The sequence below is a fragment of the Thunnus albacares genome, chromosome 12 (genome assembly GCF_914725855.1).
Source record: "Thunnus albacares chromosome 12, fThuAlb1.1, whole genome shotgun sequence".
Classification (NCBI taxonomy): Eukaryota; Metazoa; Chordata; class Actinopteri; order Scombriformes; family Scombridae; genus Thunnus; species Thunnus albacares.
Window position 1 is genome coordinate 12,249,349 of NC_058117.1, and position 23,735 is coordinate 12,273,083.

At 41.2% G+C, this 23,735-nt stretch overlaps 1 protein-coding gene and 1 long non-coding RNA gene across 3 annotated transcripts in view; one reads left to right on the forward strand and one right to left on the reverse strand.

The window, feature by feature from the left end:
* The window catches only part of epha4b (eph receptor A4b), a 96,574-nt gene extending 73,079 nt beyond the window's left edge, over positions 1–23,495 (reverse strand). For both annotated transcript variants that reach the window (XM_044367091.1, XM_044367090.1), the window contains exons 1-3: positions 22,766–23,495; positions 7,076–7,140; positions 1,230–1,430 (exon numbers count right to left, since the gene is read on the reverse strand). In XM_044367091.1, the coding sequence (XP_044223026.1) occupies positions 1,230–1,430; positions 7,076–7,140; positions 22,766–22,880 (381 nt within the window). In that variant the 5' untranslated portion in view covers positions 22,881–23,495. The remainder of the gene's footprint in view (positions 1–1,229; positions 1,431–7,075; positions 7,141–22,765) is intronic.
* Positions 1,290–17,352, forward strand: LOC122993167. The gene is made up of 3 exons (XR_006406352.1): positions 1,290–1,379; positions 1,543–1,614; positions 17,179–17,352. It is a non-coding gene; the product is annotated as an uncharacterized LOC122993167 (long non-coding RNA).
* Positions 23,496–23,735: the final 240 nt, after the last annotated feature.

Consider the following 23,735-nt stretch of genomic DNA (forward strand, 5'->3'; position numbering starts at 1 on the left):
TAACAAGGCCCCCACAGCTCTCTCGCTATTCTGCTGCTTTTTTCCTCAAATCTCAGTCCATCTGTCTTGATGGCCAGTCAGCAACACTCTCAGCAGTTCCATGAAAGCGCAGCAGCTCTATATTGGCTCATACTATCTCCACCACTCATTCTGGAGATGTAATGACAGTGAAAGGGTGCGGGGGGCAGGCAGAGTGGAGAGAAATGAATATGGAGGAGAGCAGTGACATCAGACTGATATAAGCGAATAGGGGACAGTAAAAAACTATATCAGAAGTTAAAATATACGAGAAGCCACAAAATAAGCCTCTAGAGCATCGTTTGTTTCATTCTCTCATGTCAATCTTTTCCCACCTCTTCCACAGCCATCAAAGACTTTGTGTTGAGTGTATTGAATGGAAAAGGGAAATTAAAAGATACTGAAAATACTTTTTTTTTGGCTGCAGCACAGTGTGTAATGCGCAGCTTTAGCATTAATTTCACATCCAGCTATGAATATGCATGCACTCCACAAACAATAAATTCTCTTTTGTTCAACCTTGTCTAAGGAAAAAAATATGTTTCATTTTGTCTTGATACATTTCATTCTGCTGCAGTAAAGGAAAACAGCAAAAGCAAACAATAAAATGTATCAAATAAATAAAATATGAAGATCAGGCAGGTTTAATTGAAAATGTGGAGAATTGTTATTCAACTTAATTTCCTGATTAAATCAACAAATGAGTTGATTGGATACACAGAGTTGCTATTGTGTGTGTGCTGTGGGGTGAATTTATTTCAATTTGTAAATGTCATGATGTGCGTTTTAATCAACTGTATCCATAACAAATACAATATGTCTCTTCTAAGTTACGCATTTGAGAACTGAAAGAAAATACTAATTTCATTACACTTCTAAGAATATTTTGTAGGGTTGCATTAGTGATTTTTTTGAGAAAAACCCCAGACTCCTTCCAATTTCTGCCTCTACCATGTTTCAAATCAAACCTACTCCTGTGCTACTGATCTCCAAAATAAAGAAATCCGTCTTTTTTACTTGCCTCCTCCTAAAAATAATTCAGAGAGCACACAGCTACACAACAGCACAGATGGAGCCAAAACTCAATGGCCTGCTCACCAGGACGGTTTAAACACACACACACCTGTTGCAAGAACATTTATTATATAGCAACTACCATGCTGCCAGTGTGTTAAAAAGCTTGCATGTGTATTATCCTGTGTGGTGCAGACCTCTTTGCAGGTACCAGGGACCCCGGGCAGGCTGTTACAGTCCCTCAAGGTGAACTTGATCTCGATGTAGACGCGCTGCGCTCCTTCCCGGCTGATGTGGCGCGTCCTCAGCCAGTTGTTCTGGTTGGCCTCCATGACGTTACACACCTGGTAGGTCCTCATCGGGGTGTTCCTCTCATCCATCACACTAATCTCCTCCCACTAGAGGATGAGAAGGAAGAGGTGGAGAGAGAAAGTTCACTGTGACATGTTTATTTTACTGTGCTACGGATTTGGGATCTTCCGCCTTTATCAGGTGTCATTTTTTTTTTAGATGGAGAACAAGAAAAAGAAGTGGGGCTAAAGGGGAGGAAGATGATAGAAAGCAGGGAGGCAGATGGAGAGGGTGAGTGAAAGATGGAAGAAGAGATGGAAGAAGGGAGTAAAAAAGGAAGGAGGGAAGGAAACACCTGAGAGGGATGTGTGAGAAAGTGATAAAAAAAAGTGGGGAAATAGATGTGAAGAAGGGAGGCGCAGGAGGAGAAAATGGGTGAAAGAGATGACAGAGGAAGGGAGAGTAATAGAGGGATAGCAGAAAGGAGAGAGGGGATGAGAAAAGGTGAGAAACTGAGAAATCCACTTCAGCTAAAACATACATTTCAAATCAGAGCCAGCTTGAAAACAGCACCACTTAGCCATAAGATCATCTCATTTCATCGCTATTCAATGGACAAAGAAGATCTCAGTGCAAAGATTGCTTATGGGAAACTGGGCCCAGGTTCAATGAACTGTGGTTTAGTGCAAACCAACCCTAAGCCTGCATGTTCTGTCTGGGTGAGTATGAGTGATGATCTGTGTCAAGATGACTGAAGGACTGTCTTTGTCTATGCTGCACGTGTGCATAGAGTGAGCGTATTTTTCTAAAGTGAATGCACGATTTAGCGCTTAAGAGGAAGAAGTGTGTGTATATGTGTGTGAATATGAGAGGGAGAGAGAGGGAAAGCGAGAAGGAGTAGGTAGGACAGAGCTACTTTGTCTCCCGTCATCTGCTACCATCTGTTTCCACTTCTGACTAAGGCAGTAATTGAGAACACTTCTCGCATGAGCAGGAAAACATTGCTATCTACATACACACAGAGATGTAGAGAGGCACGCATACACATATACAATCCACACACACCACACACACACACACACACACACACATACACACAAATAGAAAGAACATTTCTATTCCTTAAAGAAAAGGAAAATAAACCAATGTGGTTTCAGTGACTCAAGATATCTGATCCATTGAAGGGGAAGCTAACTGGATTTTCTTGGACACACACACACACACACACTGGATGAGTCCTAGTTTGTGGTGAGGGATGAGAGGACCACCATCTTGGTTCTGAGCTCCTGTCATCATCTTAAGACTGAAGCTTTAAGCTCCATAGTGATGAGCACATATCACTTTACAGTAGTCCGATCATGCAAACACATCATACAAACACATGGTATGAACGCATGTATACACACACACCTGCATACACTGAAGCATGCACACACACACACACACACACACACACACACTCTCATGCAGACCTGTCATCCCTAATGTCTCCTACAATTTAAATGAAAGTTGAATGGTGGACGAATTGAGAGGCAAAGACAAAGACAGAAAGAGAGGAAGGACAGGCAAATAACAAGCAACAAAAGCAGTAAAAAAGGCTAAGAGAAACTTTCAGACAAGCGGAGCCCACACTAAGGTTGGATTCTTGAGGTTAATCTGATGTGACGGCCCAACAACCCGGTAAAAGCTTGACGCATTTCACCTCTGAGTCCTGAGCACTAAAACAGATCCACATAAAAACACACATTCTCACACAGACTCGCGCACGCTCTCCAGCTCTCTCACACACTCAGATGCTTTTAATCTCCACAGCCTCCGCTGAAACGTCAACTGTGTATGAATTGGAGCTCAAACAAAACCAACTCTCTCTTGATCCTGACCCAGCAGTCCTTCAACTAGAGAAACAGACACAAGGGAGAAGAAGAAATGTGAGGAGAAGAAGAAGAGGAGGAGGCTGAAGATTGTTTAAACTGCTGCAGTGAGCTGACACAAATGTCCCTGACAGCCAGTTAAAAGTTTGGAGGTTACATATAAAGGATGTATTATTGACATTGTGCATGCAGAACAACTGAGAGTCATTGTGATCAACTGCAGTCGATTCAATTAAAAGAACAAAACAAGAGACAGAAAAGGGAAGGGAGAGAAGAGGGGAGAGAGAGGAATGAATGTTGGTAAATTACAGGCGCGCCTGGCAGCTAAATAGACCCATCTGTGCAGAGCTGAGACCAGTCGGACATCACAGGACGGGCACACACACACCCCCCACACACACAGGCATACACAGAAAGCTGAGTCCCTGGGGACTGGTGATTAAAGCCTTTATGGGAATAGTCATTGAGGGATAAAGAGGGCTTTATGATGTCTTTGTTTATTTCTTTGTAGGCAGAGTTTGGAGTGGCTGGATTACTGCCACTTCCTGGTGAGCGACTTATTTCCCTAGTTGGCGAGCATGTTCATCATCACTTTTGCCTGGTGTAAAGCACAGGTGTGTTTATGAACATGAAAACAACCTGCTGGCTTCCATATTTGCAAATGATACACTAGCCGCCCGAGGGAAAAATCTACCAAAAGCATAACTGGGAAAATGTTTGGATAGGCTGAGGAGTACACATGTGCACACACACAAACACACACACACACACACAGTTAAAACTGTTGCAGAGTGGTGTGTTGGTTCAGTCTGAACACTAATTAACATTCAGAATGAAACTCTCCTGCCTGAACCCTCAATCACCTCGGCCAATCAGCACGGAGCCCGCTTGATTGCTTTGAAGTGAAGCAGAGACGTCAGATCAGGGTTTAGGTTCAACCATTCACCAGCTTAACATAATATCCCTCCTCCTGCAATCATCTGATGGGTACACCTACGAGGACATAATTGGCCTTCAAACTTTGGAACAAGCTCTGGCTTAGTGTAAGGATGCAGAGTGAGAGGAGAGGGGAAAACAGAGATTGAAGATGAAGAAAGAGGAGGAGGCGGGTCGGGAGGCAATGAAAGCTGAGGTCTTCTCTGGCAGAGAAGAGATGCTGTGGGGCCTCCCATTTTTAAACATCATTAAGACGTATCTGTTTTGTGTTCCTCACCAGGAACACCCTCGCCTGGTGACAGAAGTGGGTCGCTCCACTCAGTCTCAGGCACATCCGGCCCTGCACGGCTTGGATTAAGCATGACCTATGGGGGTCAAGTGTGGTTTTGGACTAATTCAGGTAGACAGTGGTCTCGGATTGGTGGGAATTGCCTCTTGCTGAGACCAATCCCAAGGTTTAAAGATCAAAGGTCAACTAGATAATCCCCTTTATATGAAACATTAGACCTTCTCACAGCCCTGGCACCTTTCCTTTCTCAGTCTATCACTGTCCTATCACTCTCTATCCCCTTTTCTTCTTTCAATGAAATTCATGTAGCATTTCTATAAATAAGCCTTTACTGCTTTAATATGGAGACATATCTATATATTATAGTAATTATAGTAAACAAACACTGTTGCCAACAAGACTGGCAGCTTCTGCCAGTGCTTTTTATGATGTATGCCACAAATTTGCTGGATTGTTTTACAGCACCAAAGGAGATTGTTTATTATCACAAAACAATGTTTGTTGCTTCTGTCTGTCCAGGAATATCAAAGTAGCTTCTTCTATGTGCCAACAAGCAATTAGCCTCACAAAGCCAAACTACATCTCACAAAATCGGAGATTAAATTCAAGAAAACAGCCAAACAATAAGAATCAGTTGTACCGGTTGAACAGGTAAGATCAATCAGCAGGCAGGGATGTGTGCAGATAATGACAAAACTTTCACAATGGTTGTGTTTTTTTTTTTTTTTTTACCTCAAAGAGAATTCAAAGACCAATTTGGTTAATAGTTTATAGGAGATTTAACGATATGTCTTGGAGTTTCTAGGAAGGGTTTGTGTTTATGTTGTGTCAAGTTCACAAACCAAAAAAAGCAAAACTGGCTGCTTGGCATTGTGAGTCAAATACTCTTGACCATGTTGTCAATTTTTATAGTAATTATGCCAGGATGTCACAATAAATCGGCTATGTTATATTGATTTTTAAAAATGGGTACACATAGGAGAATCTTCTATTATTCATTTCAGTTCACCTCTGACAGTTTGCTACGTTCACTTTCAGTTGCTTTGTTTTTCTTTAAGCCAGCCTTTCTTCCAGCTGTTAGAACAGTAAAAAGCAGAAACAGCTGTTTATTTCATACAATTTAGCCTTTTGTGTTTGTCTTTTAAACTGACAATGGTTAGACAAAGGAAGGGCAGGGAGGATCATGTTTATCTAAGAGGAAGATAACATCACCATCATGTACTACAAGACCGAACGACAACGACCATGAAAGCAAAGACTCCATAATTTCCTTGGTCAGATAAAGCAGCTAATGAAACTTGTGCCTTACCCGACAGTAAAGAAACTCAAACATAACACTTTTGTTCTGACAATGTCTCAGTCGATACTGTGTTAACAAGGATCTATTTGTAGTATTTATACGATAGAGGAGTTGAGTGGAGGCACAGTGAGCCGCTCTTGAAATGTCTTCATGTCTCTTGAAATACTTCATTATTCCAAGTGCTATTTCAATAAAATACATTCTTTGTTCTCTCGCTTGAATTTCTGTACACACTATAGGAGGAGATGCCAGATCCCCTCTGTGATGACAGTTCATGAAAAAGGTTATACAGGACGGAGTTTAAACATATATTTTACTTTCCAGCAAACACATTTCTTTGAGGGTAAACTAACAACAAATGTTCCTTTCCGGGCCATGATGGAGTCACCACAAACTGAACCATATTTTCAATAAAAGTAATCTGTGCACTCTGGTTTTCAAAATTAGATTGAACCTTTTGGCTTAGCCACAGATGGAACACATTCTGCTCCTTCTATAAGGACCTCAGTGAAGGGAAAAAAAACAACATACACAAACATACACAATATGGCCACACAATCAGAGCATTTCAATTAAGTGAACTTGATACCCTTGATTGCTTGAGAAAACAACCTTGCTTAGCTCTGCTCACTTCAGCTGCCTCTCTGCTGTGCACAACCATGAAACCGCGTGTGGCATCCTGCAATTTAACACACCGACGCTGAATAGTGGAGAGGAAGTGTGACTCAAGGGGAAATAGAATTCATTCAGTGCCATTCAACAGCTCCTGCGCTAGAGTGACATACAGAACCTGCTCTTATTTCTTTATTGAATGCACTTCATCGTTCTTCCCCTGCACTCTCAACCTCTTCCCCTCCTCTCACTTCTCTGTTGTCATTTTCTGACGCATGGTGGCTGCACTCCAGACTCCCTTGGTCCCTATACCTGCAAAAGGCTGGTTATGCAACCCCCACGCACACACATATACACATGCAAATAACACCAACTTTGTACACACCATCTCCTCTTACGTAAGAATATTTACCCCTCCACCCTGCTCCTTCACTCTGTCCCAAAAATCACAACCCGTAATAAATGGAGGCTCCAGTGCCACAGCGTTTTCAGCGCAGCGGAAATAATTTGTAAATTCCCCCTGCAGACTCCCGATTTAGCAAGGAGCGCTCAAGAACCCGGTGCTCTCTAAAACACACACTCCAGTGCTGCTGCTAGCTCTGAGTCCTTGTTCGTCCCCTGAAAATGAAACATGTCAACACAACCCGCTAGTAGTGATTAGATTTATACTTTTGGTGCCAGCTGTGACATAAAGAGAGGATGATTTTTGCTTGAGTGAGTGTGTGTTGTGCTGCATATACTCACCCCCTCATTAGGATAAGCCTCCCAGCCCAGGTCGGCCAAGGCTGACATGGAGTCCAGCAACGTAACTGCAAGAGCACAGAAGAGAGAGAATAAACACATAAATACACTCACTGAAAAAAACCCTCTTTATAATGTTTTCCATTCACAGAGTGGAGATAATCTTTTCTTGAATGCACCACATAAACCTTCCATATAAGACTCTAACATGTTTTGATGTTTTATACAACAAGGGTGTCTTATGTTGTGTTGGAGTACAACAGCAGTGGAATCACAAGCAGTGGTAAACCTATAATTTCAATTTTAAGATTACTGTGGTTGTGCTGCAGCTGTTATGGTTCAAGGGGACAGAAAGTCAGTCAGTGAATCTGAAACAGCATCAGGATCCCGAGGCTATAGAATGTTTTAGTTACATTTACATTTTAAAACACTGAGGTGATCTTTTGAATATCAACCACTTCACAATTTGCAGGCTTGAAAAATAGCTGTAAAAGGTTTGTAGTTTGTGTTCATAAAAGAGAAAGAAGCCTGTAGTCAGGTTGTATTCAAAGTGGTTACGACGGCTTCCAATGCTGACAAGTTTTCATGCCACATAAAATGTATCAAAAATGTTTACAAAAACTTCTCAAACCACACCTGTGTGTGTTTCAAATAGTCAAATCTTTTTAAAAAATATAGCATAAACCATTGCGCTTGTCTTAAATCTCATGCACAACTCTGTCAAGTACACAGTCATGACATGCGTTGGTTAGAGCAAATCAGGGTGCGTGCCAACCAGCTGTTCCATTGGTCAGAACCACTTTATCCCAGCTCCGTCATTGGCTTGAAGTGGTTTATGCTTGCAGGAGTGGTTTGAGAAGGACAATTTGATACTTTTTTTCCCCCCATAACTTCCAGAAATCCATTGTGAGCCAAACGATAACCACTGTTTTCACCCAAATTCCAAAAAACACATTTTCAGAAAGGACTTATTGCTGGTTTTAACCAATTATTTTGACATTTACATGCATTTTTTGATTGGCAGTGTGACTCTGCTCGTGCGATCCTCTGGAACAAATCTCTGCATGATTTTCCATCTGACTCATAATTAAACAAGATGTTTCCTGTTTAAGAGATCTGTGTGACAGGAGGAAGTGGATGGAGGATGTAGGAAGGTGTGAATGAAAAGCAAAGAGAGGAAGGTGGCGGGTTAACCAACAGGAGGTATAATGAAAACCTGCTCAGATTCTGGGGTAAGTTTTTTCACCTGTGTGTGTGTGTGTGTGTGTGTTTGTCACTTGTTAGTTTGTGTGTATGCGTGTGTGTGCTTGTTGAGGCTTGGCTCAGTCAAGTCCTAATCAAGCCCTCAACACCGCTGACCATCAATATTTAATCAGTATCCATCTGCAGAAACGGCTGCTTCTCTCTTTCTTCTCTCTCTCAGTCTCACACATTGTGGTTCTCCCAGGTTATCCTCCCGCTATCGAAATCTTTGAACCTCTGCCTTCAGTCCACAGATCAGACATCTAAGTTGCTGATCTGACACAATTTAAACTGACTGCATCACTTAAAAGCAGCACATTTACATATTGCCTCTAGTTTTTATTAGGTAGCTGCACTGACCTAGAAAAACTATTCAAAACTTTAAAAAAAAAAAACCCAAAATACAGTTTGTCCTCCTGAATGCAAATGAGACTAATCACTCAATTGGAAAGGGTGGGTGCCTGTTTACATGCCCCTCTGTGTATCCATACTGCCTGTAGGTATCACAAAGAGACTGTAAAATTGGTCCACCTCCTCTTTTCATATCTCTCTCTTTCTCTTCCTTTTGCACCCATGCTGTTCATCAGCCCTAACTGAATCGCAGCCGTTCTCCTCAGCTCAGCACACCGTGACAACAGGGAGGCATGTCATGCCGTATTAGTGTGTGTATATGTGCGTATATGCGCGTGTAACGGCACACTCATCTGCGTGCGGCTGCACCCAGCAGTGTCTGCGTGAGAAAACAGCTACAGAGAAAATAGTGCGCATGGTATAATGAAGTACAGAGAGAGAGAGAGAGAGGCTGCAGAGCAAAGCCAAGGAGAGACACAGAGAGAGAGAGAGAGAGAGAGAGAGAGAGAGAAAATGAGAAGGATGAGAAAGAAACAGTGGAGGAGAGGTGCTGAGCAGCAAAAGGTCAGAGGCAGCCTCCAGCCCGTGTGTGTATTCAGACAGACTAAAGAAGACCATTTAGACTGCTTTCCTCAGTTCACAGGCATTTAAGTAGCGTACAGAAATAGGACATAATAGTATAATAATATGTGATTTCCTAGAGAGTCACACACACTCATATTTCTGTACAGAGACAAAAGCTACCTATGAACAAGGTTTATAGAATTACAATTAATTAAAAGCTGTCTCTTAATAGTTGGTAGAATAGCTGATATTTGTTGATAGAACCATGATAGCTTGAAAGGGTCCACAAAAAATCCCAAAAAAGCACACATTTTCTCACCAGGTAGTTTTGACTTTATTTGTCCAGGTGTTAGATATTTGCCTCTGAGATTTCTGCCTGCACCCCAAAACAATGGAGGTGAATGGAATCAGGGGGAACAGCTAGGAGCCTGGTACTGACAAAAGTTTAAAAAAAACAAAAAAAAAACACCTACCAACATCTCTAAAGCTCATAATTAGAATGTTGTATCTTGTTTGTTCAGTCTGATAGCAAACAGAAATCTAAAAGAGACAAGTTGTGGTTTTATGAGCTATTTCTTAGAAATCGCCTCCTGGCTCCTGCTCTGTAATTAACGCTCAGACATGAGAGTGGTATTGATCTTCCCATCTAACTCTCAGAGAACAAAAATAATAAGTGTATTTCCAAAAATGTTGAATTGTTCTTTTATATGGTACTTTCCAAAATTGTGAACACCACAAATTAAATTTCATCACCCCATTGTATTGTGTTGGAGGCAGAGATCTCAGAAACAGATACTGTGTCTCCAAACCAAAACTATCTGCATTGCTCAATACTACTAGAGTGAGACAACATGTTCTTTCAGAATTTGGATAAACAGAACCTTCAGACACTTTTTTGTGTCTGAACTCACTGTGTTTCTTCTCATTACTGGGAAACATGTTTAACAGTATCGCTTTGTAAGCTAATATGTTACTGAGGCTGTTAATGTTTCTAAAGCCATTTCACAGCCCACTGGGAAAACACGCACATACATAAACCTATACATCGACACTTTTTCTCTTCTCCTCACACCTCCTGTCAATACCACTTATCACTTGTAATCAATGACTGGACTCATCAATTATGTATTACCTATAGCTTCCTGTCTGCTGACACAGCTAGAATGCATGAGCGTACCTGTGTTTGTTTGTGTGCCAAAGATGAGGAGAAATTATGAGAATATAACATTTTTCCTCAAACCAACATGAAGCCACACCTCTGTCTAACATGCCTATGTTTCTAAATGCTCCCTCCCTCTGTCTTCCTCTTTATCTCTCTTTCTCCAGGGATTTGGCTAAATTGTGTGTGTGTGTGAAATCTAAGCCTGGGCCAGGCCTGCTTTAGCCTGGAATAAAAACACTAAGCTCATCACTCAGTCACTCAGGCCAGGCTCATGTTCGATCTAATGACCAGTGTCTCTCTCACTCGCTCTCTCTCTCACACACACACATTCAGAAACACACCCAATATCCATGCTGATCAACTATTAAACATGACATCTCATGACAGTGGACCACCATCCAAATTTGATCACTAAGTAACACCATGGAAACAAAAATCTACCTGTTATCATGTCTCTCACAAGCCTTTCTACCTAAAAATACCACTTCAATGTGCACACGAACAAATCCACACACGGATACACACAGACACACTCTTCCCCAGGCTTTCATCACAATCCATACACATACACATGTGACCTGATAATTGTGAGAGTTGTTCGGTTACAGGGAGACATGCTCTCTTATTGATTTTCAGCGCCAAACTGTGAGGTTTACATTCTGAAAGTGAAAGATGAGGAGGAGGAAGGGTGGCGAGAACGTGTAGATCGGAAATTCCTGTACAAATGCAGTAAAATGCTGAAGTCGCTACTACTTATAAAACCGTGTACAGAAAAACCAAACATTTTTCAACCTCTTCCTCTTTGTCTCTTCATCTCCTTCTGTGTCTGTCTATTTTTCTTCTCACTTCTGTTTCCACCCTCTGGGGTGTCTCTCTCTCTTTCCTTTCCTGTCTGTTAACGTCTCTCTGCCGTTCTGTCTCTCTGGTCTGTATCCACTGCTTCAGCAGGGCTGCAAGAAGCTGTGATCCACCTGCCAAGAATCAAACAGTGCTGCCAACATCCAGACTGGCACACAAAGAGACCAGGATGCTTACACACACTCACACACAAACAACTGACACACATACCTTAAGATGGTGCCAGTGCCACAAAGAAAAAGATTGCACAATAAGACCACCACACAGATTCAATATAGAGTACAATATGTGACTTCATAATGAGTTCATTAGATCTGTTCTGCTCAGAACACAAAATATTACACTACATTCAACATGGTGATACAACATACAAGTCATTGTTTTTGGCTTTTATCTTTAAAAATAGCCAGAATCTTTAAAACAAACACATTCACTCAGGTTTTATGTCCCTACACACCAAAAAGTTGTTTCCTGCTGCAAAAAAATGCTGATCACCACATTTTACAGTGATCGAGGTCCTCTTGTGACAAACACAGCTTAGAAAATCTTCTGATGATACTAAGAGAAGAGAAAAATTCATAAGAGCTGCTGACTATTCCTTAAAAAAAGAGTTACAAATGGTATTTTTAAAAGCAAAAATTTGCTTTTTAATACTTGGTATTTTTTTAAATCAGATTTTTATCTCTTTTTTAATATTCAAAATAAATACAATTGAATTCTGAGGTTTTGATATAAAATGATAGCATAATAATATTAAAGCAAGTTACATTACTGTTTACCCCTTATAATGTCACTTTGGTTGAAACCATACAGTATAGATGTATAGTACTGAATTGCTACATATGAATCTGCCTCACTTTGCATTTCATCCTTCAGTTTATCAGACAGAGTCATTAAGTTTGAAATATCTTTTTTTTAAGACAACAACAACAACAACAAAGATAAATAAAACTAGAAGAAGAAGAAGCAGAAAACACAACACAATTCAATTTTATGCTCTAGTAGGACCAAGCTTTGCAGTTTGCTCTATAAGAAGATAACATACTGTACTCAAATGCACCCCCATGCAATAAATAAAACAGATATACAACTGTACACACACACATACACACTATCTCAGTATTAGTGCCGCCACATACACACAAACATTCCCCTGCTTCCACTCCACTGAGAGTGCAGTTCAACGAGTGAGAGTGTTGTCAGGGCAACAAACAGGCCAATGGAGAGCAGGATGAAGGAGTGTGAAGAGTTGAGCTCTGAACTTTAGGAACAAACAGGCGTCGTACCAAGACTGCTACACACCCATGCTGTGTTTTCATCAGTCCTCTCTCCAAACATCCACAACCCACCAGAGGCTCTCAATCAGTCATTTCTCTTCTGGTTTTCTCTCTCAATCTGTGGTCTCATCCCCTGTTCATGTCATTTTATTGAGGCTGTGTGTTATATCCTTACAATCCTTATCTGGTGATATTTCCTGTCCATTATTTTGTCATAGACGAGCTTCCTTCCCCGGAGTTGTTTTTATTAAGCATATAAGCAACGGTAAGCACTTGGTTTGAATATTACAGGAAGGGGCGGTTGTGAGGGCAGCTTTTCATTGAAGTAGATGCAACACAAAACATTTGTCATGGTGGGTCAGCGAGAAGACAGAGATATTCAACATTCATCTTAAATTGTTTATAGATTACTTTTTCTGTTTTTTCCCAACATAAATTTGAGGTATATTCTCTTTCATAATTGAACAGGTTAAGTTTTAGTTTATGTAAAATTTTGTTTCTTAGCTGATCAGATACTTCATGCGCCTATACTCACAAATATTTTTGATGTTAACACTCTTTTTGCATCTTTAGCAAACATATAAACCAAAATTGGATTACTGTCTAATATTTGCTAGAAGTCCAATCAAGCAAATTCAGAGTGATTTTTGGTGGAAGGGCTCCGCTTTCTTTGGAACTGGATTGTGCCTTGAACATTCTGACCTGATGCACATATCATTACATGTAAATTATCTTATTTATCTTTGTTAACATTATTCCTTTGCCATTCCTGTTAAACCCTGAAGCTTGACCCCTTTTAAGGTGTTGAGTTAAAGTTAAAATATGTTACCACATTTCAGACATTGTTAGTTTGCAGCAAAATTGCATACATCTGTATTCACACTGGCCTTGAAGCAGGCATATCCCAATCTCCAATAAATGTAATTTTTCAATAAGATTTTTTTGCGGTGGTGGTGGGTTGGAATGTAGCTTGATTTCGGAAGAAAAATGTTATTCTTCTTTGAGTATAATAGCAGTCTGTAAACTGTGTATATGAATAATTCAGTGGATTTAAATAGATTCAAATCCTAATTCGTCTTTGATTCAGTTCAATTTCCCCTGCTTTCTAACCATTCTGTTCAGAGAAATATTATGTTGATCCTCCACACTTCAACAAACACAAAGTCAAATTCCACTTTGGGTCAATTATATAGATTAAAATCAGTTATATTAAGTATCCTCCCATAATTAGCCTATAGCTATACAAATGAGTGACAGACAGGAGCAGATCACTGAAAGCTGATTCTGTGAAACATATGAAATAAAATTCAATTAGATGTCAACATGTATGGATAAATGGTATATAAATGGTTCAAAATAATAACTGTATATCATTTCCCGTTCAACTGAAAATCAAGGCTGACAAAAGTTTTGTTGCGTTAATTAATTTACTCTTGAATAAGAATTTATTTTGACATAAAGGATTTTATACACAACGGCAAGCTCAATGTTATAAACAGCTTCATCTCACAACTCTCTGAGTGTATTTTTATAAACACTTAATGTGCTGGTTATGAAAAGAGAAATGAGTGGGATAATAAGGCAAGTAAACACCATGTCAAGGCTTCTGATCTCTATTTATTTGCACAGGTGCATCTTCTACTCGAGTCACATAGTTATTCAGGAAAGATTTAATAATATACTGCATAGCAATTAACACTGAAATGATCTACACACTGAAGCGAAAGTGAAAGTCTGACATTGGTGCCCAGAGGATAAATTGATTCTTGCTTGTTGCTTTCATCTTCCATTACTTATGATAAGATGGAGAAGGCAAAATACATCAGAGAAATACACGCAGAAGCACTCAGACAGCCAGAAACCAAAGTGAGGAAATCCTAAACTAGTGACTCAGTTGGTGCAGAAAAGACAGAGTGGACGGGATGTTGAGGAGTCAAAGAAAGACACAGACATGTATGTATGAAATGTGAAATGACCTGTTTACTCTTTTTTCCACATAAAGGTGTGCACGTACAAACACGCTAGAAAATCTCTTTAATCAGAGACTAAAATGCTAATCAACAAAAATAAACTGTGATGAGTGTCACTCGGTGTGGCTAAATTGACACATTGGATATGCAGTGCATATGTTGTGATGAATGATAGAGATGTTTATCATATCAAGTCGGCTTTAATTATTTAAATGTTGATCAAAGCAAGTAAAAATGCAACTGGACAAACTAAATCAATTCACTTTGTTCTGCTCTGTTTTTATCATTTACTTTTGTGTAATATTCTCTCAGTTAGACTGAGATGAAGAAGAGAAGAGAAGGCCTTCTGCTTCATTTAAATCCAGTACAAACAGACCAACCCAGCCAAATGTTTGTAGAAAAAAACAAAAACGAGACAAGCAGGCAAATACAACTGCACCATTAATCAAAAGCTCTTACTGTATGCCTAAACTGTGGCTCGGATTTTTATGAGTAAGCCAGCAGCAATGAAGACACCAAATTTCTATAGCTATAGTCTATATTTCAAGATAACAGCCATAAGATGCCCTCTATACTGAAGTCATGAATGTGAAAAAATGTGATGATTGTAAAGAAGCTCTCATTCAAGGCAGCTGCTATAGTGGAGTGACTTTTAAAAGTAATGCACATGGTTTATTGAAAACCTCATTCTCTGAAACCTTGAAAGAACCCAGCCGACCCAAAAGGTAGATGGTGCACAATGCTAAAAATATAAAAATATTCATGTATGTGATGATCTCTGCCTCCTGGAGGTTGCCTTTTTGGACCTCCCTCCCCCTTCTACTGTAGCAGAAGGTATATTAGCCTACTCTGCTATTTCATATACACTGGCAGCACCAGCAGAACAGAAAAGATGCCATTCTGACAGACTATGACAGGAGCACTGCCCTAGTTTGTCGCTTGAAGAGGCTCTGGAGTGTGGGTGTGTTTGTGTGTGTGTGTGTGCATAAGGGTTTGTCTGCTGGTTGGATGCTTGCAGTGTTGAACTGTGACACCCAGTCGGATCCAGACACTTGTTTTTTTAATAAGCTTCTTCCACTAGTATGCCAACAACTCATCAAGAGCAAAGAGCAACAAACACACACACACACACACACAAAAACATACCGATGCACGCGCAAATTCGTGCACACACAAGCATGCACAAACTGGAGACCTTGAGAATTCAGAAACGACTCACAGTACAAAGCACAGATACATACGCCTCCGCACACTCGACCTGTGACGCATTCCACCGTTCATTTAAAGAACTGAATTCAGATACCTCATGAGGAATGAAAAGAGTGAATGAGGAGTGATAGATAGAGCATTTGTTAATAATAAGACACAGGACAGCTAATTCTGCAGCATGTCTTTCTTTAAATTCTCAATGTGTGTGTCACAGTTTTTGGGCTTCATCTTGACCTTTTTTGTGCTCTGTTAGTTCTTAAGACATTCCTCCTGATGGGACAATAGCCCTGGCACCCTGTGGATGCACACACACGCACACACAGTGCTGTCACACAGTGGTTGGTCACAGGAGGGTAAATTGGCCTGGAACCTCAGGAGTGAGCCACAGCGGTGGAGATGGATAGGAAATCACATGTCAAATAAAAGTGTGCTTAGACAGGTTGCTACTATCGGTACACACACACACACATATATATATATATATATAACACACACACACACACACACACACACACACACACACACCTCTACGTCTGTCAGTGCCACACACCTACAGTAATTGTCTGTCTAGAAACTTGTCTGCCTGCCCATCTGCTTCTATCAAATCAAACCTAAATCAATTTGCACTGATGTAGACACCATCAAGCAGTAAACAGAGACTGAACATCAAAAAACAGGAAAACATTGAAATGAAAAAGGATATTGCTTCTTTATAAAGCAGTAAAGCTAAAACATGTTTCTTGTTTTCAGGAATTCTATATAAAATAAGAAACATTTTTCAGCTTTTTTGCTGTTCATTTTTGTCCAGCAAAGCAGTTACATGACTCAAAGTCTCAGCTAATAGCCATGCATGGATAACACAAGCTGTCCTTGCATACTGAAACTACATATCACACACAAACAAAAACTCCACAAATCATGTCAGAAAAGGGCAAGAAGAAGAACATTTGTAGCTCGAGATCTGAGAGGCTCCAACAATACAAATAGGAAGTTGCAATCATGAAAACAAGTCCTCCAATTTAAAAACAAAATATACTGTTTATTATCGATTTCCAAAATGATTCATATTCTCGTCTGCTGTTCCTTTCAACAGAACAACTGTTACAAATGGCAGTTACAAAAAAAAGACTCATTTTCTGGTCTACCGCTTCCACAGTAAATGTTTGTTCAAGTTTAGGCGACTAAAACTACTCGGTTAAGTTTAGGGAAAGATCACAGTCATAAGAAATCAATGCCAACTGTGTCAAAGTTGGACTCTTTATACAACCAGCCATCCAGTGCTATTACAGCATCAGGATACTTTATAATACACAGTCATAATACGCACCGCCATAAGAGGTAGCTTGTCAAGAAAACTGTAATAAACGGCAAACCGAATCTTTTCTGTAAATTACAATAAAGAGAAAGCGGTGTGAATGTTTTCCGACATTTAAATTCCAACCCAGGTGTTTTGCTCTTATAATATCTTCACAGATGTTAATCAGCGGAGAAAAGATTGGAGCGCTGGTCAGCAAACATTCCATATCTACGTCTGACCCAAACCCTCGGGTGTTTGTTTGTAATGCTGGATAATGCAGCCTTTCACAGCCGCGGCACGAGCCAAACCAGCAGAGCAAACGAGACTAAAACGGAGAGAGAGAGGAAGAGGTGGAGGTAAGAAAACAACCGAATTGAATTTAGCCAAATTAAAGGTCAGAACAGGAGGTGGGAGGTGTGTGTGAGTGAGGAGGGGCAGTAAGGGGAGAAGGAGGAGAAGGGAAGTGTGTGTGTGTGTGTGTGTGTGTTAGGGTGGCGGGTAGAAAGTGGTCAAGGCCCAGTGATCAGTGATTTGACCAGCAGTTAAGGGCTTGTTCAGAGGGGGAAGGGGTCAGCAGAGGGTGGGGGCGGGGGCCACTTATACCCAAACTTCACTACAACCATCAGACATCAGACACTGAGGGAAAGCTTCCTTTCTTCCTTTGACATTAAAGAACTCTGTTTCCGACAGAAATCATCCAAGCCTAAAAACCGCTCTAGTTCAATTCTAGCTGGTTAAGATGCACACATGTTCACCTGCATGGTGAGAACTGAGGTAATGTGTAAAAAATCTGTTTCTTTCTTGTGTATCTACATAACACCAGTTAAAATACACACTGATTCAATATTTAATTAAAATAAAGCCTGTGCATTTTTGTCAAACAACATAGTCTGCAAATATCAGCTTGACTGACACATAAACTTTGATTTTGCAGAATTTGTTGGTTGTGATTTCACATTAATTGCTACCAGACTTTTTTTTTTTTTGGCCTCAAATGAATAGTTTGACATTTGGAGAAATATTCTAATTTGCTTTCTTGCAGAGAGGAAAGAGGATCGATACCACTCTCATGTCTGTACAGTGAAAACGAAGCTACAGCAAGAAGACGGTTAGCTTAACATAAAGGCTGGAAACAGAGGGGAACAGCTAGCCTGGTACCTCAAAAGCTCACAATTTAACACATATATCCTCTTTGTTTAATCTGTGTAAACACCAAAGTGTAATAAAAATGGTTATCTGTGGTTTTATGGGGGTTATGTGCTGGACTATTTCATGGGCGGGTGTAGTAATTTCCTGGATTCTCCTTTGGTTTCAAACCTCATAATGACGCAGTCGCAACCTGCAACCCCCTGTAAAAACATGTATAGCCTTTTTTTTTTTTGGTTATTAAACAAACAAGATATAATGTTAACTAGCGAGCTTTAGAAGTGCTGGTAGGTAGATTTTCTTCCTCTTGGACAGAGCCATGCTAGCTGTTTCCCATGTTTCCACACTTTGTGCAAAGCTAGACTAACGAGCAGCTGGCTATAGCTTTCACTGTACAAATACGAAAGTCATATCAGTCTTCTCATCTTTCTCTCCGCAAGAAAGCAAACGTGCGTGTTTCCTGTAAAGTCAAACTGCTCCTTTAAACATGGACAAAGGGGCTTTCAAGGGTTAACGGTTTATCATGATGAATACAAAAGAAAGCACCCCTCTGCCTTCAAAACAGAAAGACAGAAAGACAAAAAAACAAAAGTGAATTACATTTGAATGGGTGGGGCTGAATACAAAATCAAATTGAGCAACCACTGACTATCATTGAATACAACACAAAGCCTTTCTGGGTGCTGTTATGGGTGCTCTGCTCACTAGACCACAGATAAATGGGTGTGTTATTCGGTTTGTTTTGAACATATCTCTCTTTGTCCTTTTTTTCCCCTTTTGTTTTGTTTTGTCTCACTGATTCTCTCTTGTGGATTTGTCTTTTTTCTTTCTTATTTATAATTTTGTTCTCTCTCTCTCTCTGTCTCTCTCTCTCGCTCTCTCTCTCTCTCTCTCACACACACACACACACACATACACACACACAATGAATCCATGAGGTGAAGCCCTCACAGCAGAATCATTCTCTGTCACTGAGCTGTATTTATAACCCCATCTATCAGCCAGCCCCGGGAATACGTGACACTATTCTCTGGACCAAGACCACCAAACTGCCCCCTAGCCATACATTAGGGTAGGACGAGTGTATGTGGGCGCGTGTGTGTGCGCGCATGCATGTGCACATACATCTATGTACATGAATGTGTGTGCTCGAGAATGGGCCTGTGTTAAGCTGATATAGGAGCTCCATCTCATTATAGAAAACACACAGGCTCCTGTCCAACTGCTACCGGAGGACAGAAAGAGACAGGGAGAGGGAAGAGAAGAAAAAGACTAAAAAAGAAAAAAAAAACAATCCAGAAGAGAGAGATGGAGGGAAAATAGAGCAAAGCAGAGCAGATATGAAAGGAGGGGATTAGAGAAAAGAAAAACAGGAGGGTGCTCGCGCTTGCTGTCTCTCTCCGCTGCTCTCTGATGAGAGCGGAGATCTATATCCTCTTCTGTCCAAGGTCACGGTTGTTACATGGGAGCACGGCAATCTCTTGGACTCACACACACACTCAGTGAGGTATGGCTCTGCCGATAACTACAAGCAACCATTATAGATTAAAGCAATTAAACCAGAGGAGACCTTTGACCCGACAATATACCACAGTCAGGATCTTGTGTGAATCATAAGATGTGCGTGTAAGTCGAGGGCATGCTTTACATATGCTTGCCTCTGCACTAACTGCTCACCCTCGTGTTAACCTTACAAAGCAATACAAGCCCTTTTCCCTCAGCACCCTGAGGCCAATCTGATGTAAAGCCTCAAATGTACCGTAGTTTCAAGGCTGATTACAGTAAACTATAACATAAACCAAAGGTGATTCACAATGTTCCCGTCTTTTGTTGTTTCTCCTCTCCCTCCCTGCTTTCACTTAATTATTAATTCAGTTTTATACCCATTTGCACATAGTTTTCAGGCGGAACTTGGAATGAAGTCATTCATTTGCCTCTATTAGTATACTAACAGTCGCAGTGGAAGGAAGCATAGGGCTCCAATCATGCATCTGTGTTTTCTAGGATTGAGGAGGTATATTTAGAGATAGAGGGAAGGCACGAAAATAGAAAGAAGTGATAGTCGGCTCCTTTCCCCGCTGTGATCCTGAGCGCGTAATAATAAAACAAAAGCAGGTAAGACACGTGTCACTCCACTGTGTAAGAGTGCATAGATATAGAGAGTTAAGATGGCAGGAGGGCAGCAGGACAAGAATGAACCAAGGGAAGACCGGTGAGCATCCACCCTGCTGTTACATCAGTGTGCCCTCAGGGTTCAGAGAGAGGGTGTGTGGGGCTCCCTCTGCTGGTGCACAAAAACTCATCCGTTCCCACTCCTCTTTCTATCTCATAACAAAGACCTTTAAAGGGATGCTCTTCATCACAACAACTTATGAATGAAGCCATTCTCACTATGGATCATTTTCCCCAGTCTGCAGTTAGCAGCTATTTCAAACAATTCTATCAATTCTGCTGAAGCACCATGCTCCGCCAGTCCACCCTCGCTACTGCTTTTCTTGTAAATGCCAACTATTTTGGATTAGATCAATAGTTCCGGTAGTAAACTAAGCTTGTTGTCAGCTTAACACTATTTTTCTGCTAACACTATCAGTTCTATCAAAGGGACTGTGTTCTTAATTGAGCCTTGAGAGCTGCATCTTTTTATGACAGTCTCGCTTCTGCTACTAGACAGACTCAGAGGGAGGATTTCCTGGAATAACACGACTACCGAGCGTGGGTGGAGAATACGCACACTCATAGACAAACACAAGGTGCTCACACACATGCACACGCACACACACACACACAAACACAAACACACACACATCAAGAAGAGAGCAATCCCTCAGCTAAGCGTGCAGTCACAGCAGGAAAACTGGCAGGCCGAAAGGTAAAAGCAGAGCATAGAGTGCAACAAAAATGACTTCATTGGATTACCGTCCTGCCGGGACACACACACACACACCCACTCACACACCCACACACACACACACACACACACACACACACACACACACACACACACACACACACACACACACACACCACACAGGGCTTAAAGGTGCCAATTAGGCCAATAGTCTGAAGCAGCAGGACAGAGAGATAAAAGACCAAATGAGTCACACAGAAATGTACACACACACTCTGCCTGGCACATTCCTTGAAAAGTGTGTGTTAGTAATCGAATCAATCTGACCAGTCAGTCACCTCACAAACTCTCAAGTTGAGCATGATTACACAAACACACACACTCATACACAAACATACACATGTGCCGCAACTCACAGATGCCCCTGTGTGTTTATCTAAATCAACAGGAGTTTCCTTTGGCTTCCAGTTGGTTTCATCATTCATGCTCCTTTCAATGAATATTTCAACAGTGTGTTAGTGTTTCCCTCACATACGTTGTCTCCTACTGTTAAAACACTCCTTCACCGTCTTTCCTCTTCCTCACACTCGTTGCCCATCTATCCTCCTGAGCCTTTGTTCTGCGTGAACTCCTCGGGGCTGTGACATACATTCAGCGCTGTGTGTATGTACACACAGCTTATACTGTTAAGTCATCCAGAGACAGGAGGTCCCATCAAACCTTTAATGTGGCCTTTGTGTCATTGTGTGTGTGTGTGTGTGTGATGTGAATCATTTGATTGTTCTGTCTATCCTGTGTACGCTTGTGGAGTTGTGTGAGAGTGAGTGAGTAAGAGAGGCAGCTCATAACAGCGATGGAGAGCTTTGTTGAGCTACAGTACAGGATTGACTGAAGCTTTGGGGAATACAGGGGGGAAATGATTCACAGAATGACAATCTGTATCTTCTCCAGTCAGACTGTCTGACAGTCAGCAGGCATCACAACACCGCTTACTCTCCCCACTTGCTTCAGATAACCTGTTTTATAAACTATCGCCTGTGTGAAAACTATATTTCTATACGGATTTTTTTTACCCCCACTTAGTGCAAGTTGAACTTCTCATTAAACAAGCAAGCTGCCATGTTTCAGCCCACCAAGCAGTCAGGAGTAGTTAGTAAGTAAATGTATTGGCTAATTTCAGGCCAAGCATCGATGTTAATACAATAACTGAGAGAGGCTCAGCAGCAGCGTGTGACAAATTTAATGTAATTGCTGCTCCTCATTTGCAGACTGAAGCAGAAGGCTGGAGTCCACAGTAGAAAATAAATCATTTATCAGTGTGTTATAATGATATCTAGATATAATTAAAAGGGATTTTGACAGAGATGTCAATGTTGTTTTGGCATAATCGTTATAAGTTAGGCCTTTTCACTGACAGAAAAAAATAGTGAACGAAAAAATAAAATGTGGAGGAGCTTTAAGTGAAATGTCTACATCAGCCTCCTCTATCTTCAGCATGGCAGGGTCGCTTGTGTGTATATGTCATACAAATTTAATGTCAATATGCTCGGAAAAGAAAAACGTGACGTACAGTTTTTTTCTCCCCCCTCTCTCTCCCTTTTTTCCGCTTTTCTTTATGCATGATTCATAACCGACTCGAGCACTTAACGGCAGTCTCCGCCGCTCCTTCCCCCGGCAAGTGGAACCACGGGATGGGGCTCCCCTATCCGTCACCACGGCGCACAACCAACTAGGCTACAAGGTTCACATAACCCAACCAGGACACCCACCTTCATTCTCCGGGTAATTCCGTAAGGCTCGGCACGGCGACAACGCGTGAAAAAGAAGCAGGGAGCACTGGAGGAAAAGGGATGGATAGATCCACAGGACGCGTGGTGGTGCCATTTTCAGGCTGCGCTGCGCCCTCGCTGCATCCCTGTTGGCGGTGTCGAGTCGGTGAGCGCAGCCCCGCGATTGAGGAGAGAGGGAGAGAGCAGAGCAGAGCAGGAGAGAGGACAGGAGGAGAGGAGAGAGAGAGGAGGAGACGCTGGGAAGGAGGGTCCACAGCCAGCCAAGTCCTGTCAATCAGCCGCCCGGCTGTGGGGTGGTTTGGAAGCCTTTGGACACCCGTACACCAGACTACACTGTAAAAAAAAAAACACAAACATGAACCAGTCATTAAGGCTGATATTGAGTCTTTAAAATCTTTTTTGCTCTAAAAGACCATATAAGAGAGTTTGTTTTTTGTTTTTTTAGTTTGCAGTTCAAATCAAACCAACTTTCCTTCTCCTCACTCCTCTGAACAAAATGTTCAACACATCCTCGTAATGAAACGACCACATAGGCCAATTGTACCTTCACTCCAGAACGACCCAAATGAACGTTTTCTAGTATGTCGCCTCTATAGTCATTAGAGAAGATGAACGCGGTAAAGAGCTTCAGTCCGGCCTCACATCCAGGTTACCTCCATGTGGGGCAGGACTTGAGCTCTCAGGGTCACCTCAGTGGTCAACAGTGTTTCCTCACAGCTGGAGGGTGAGGGTTCAAGTCCTGGTCCTGAGTCTTTCTGAGTCTGTTGTCCACTGAGGTGGTGGGGTTTACTCCGGGTTCTCTGGTTTCCTCCCACTTTCCCTCAAAACAATTAATAAATTGGACACTCTAAATTTCTCAAAAGCTAATTGGTTTCAATAAAAGTCTTTAAATTCTAATATCTGTTTTGAACTCAAGCCAAATTTGTGAAGAAAATATTCAGGAAACTCT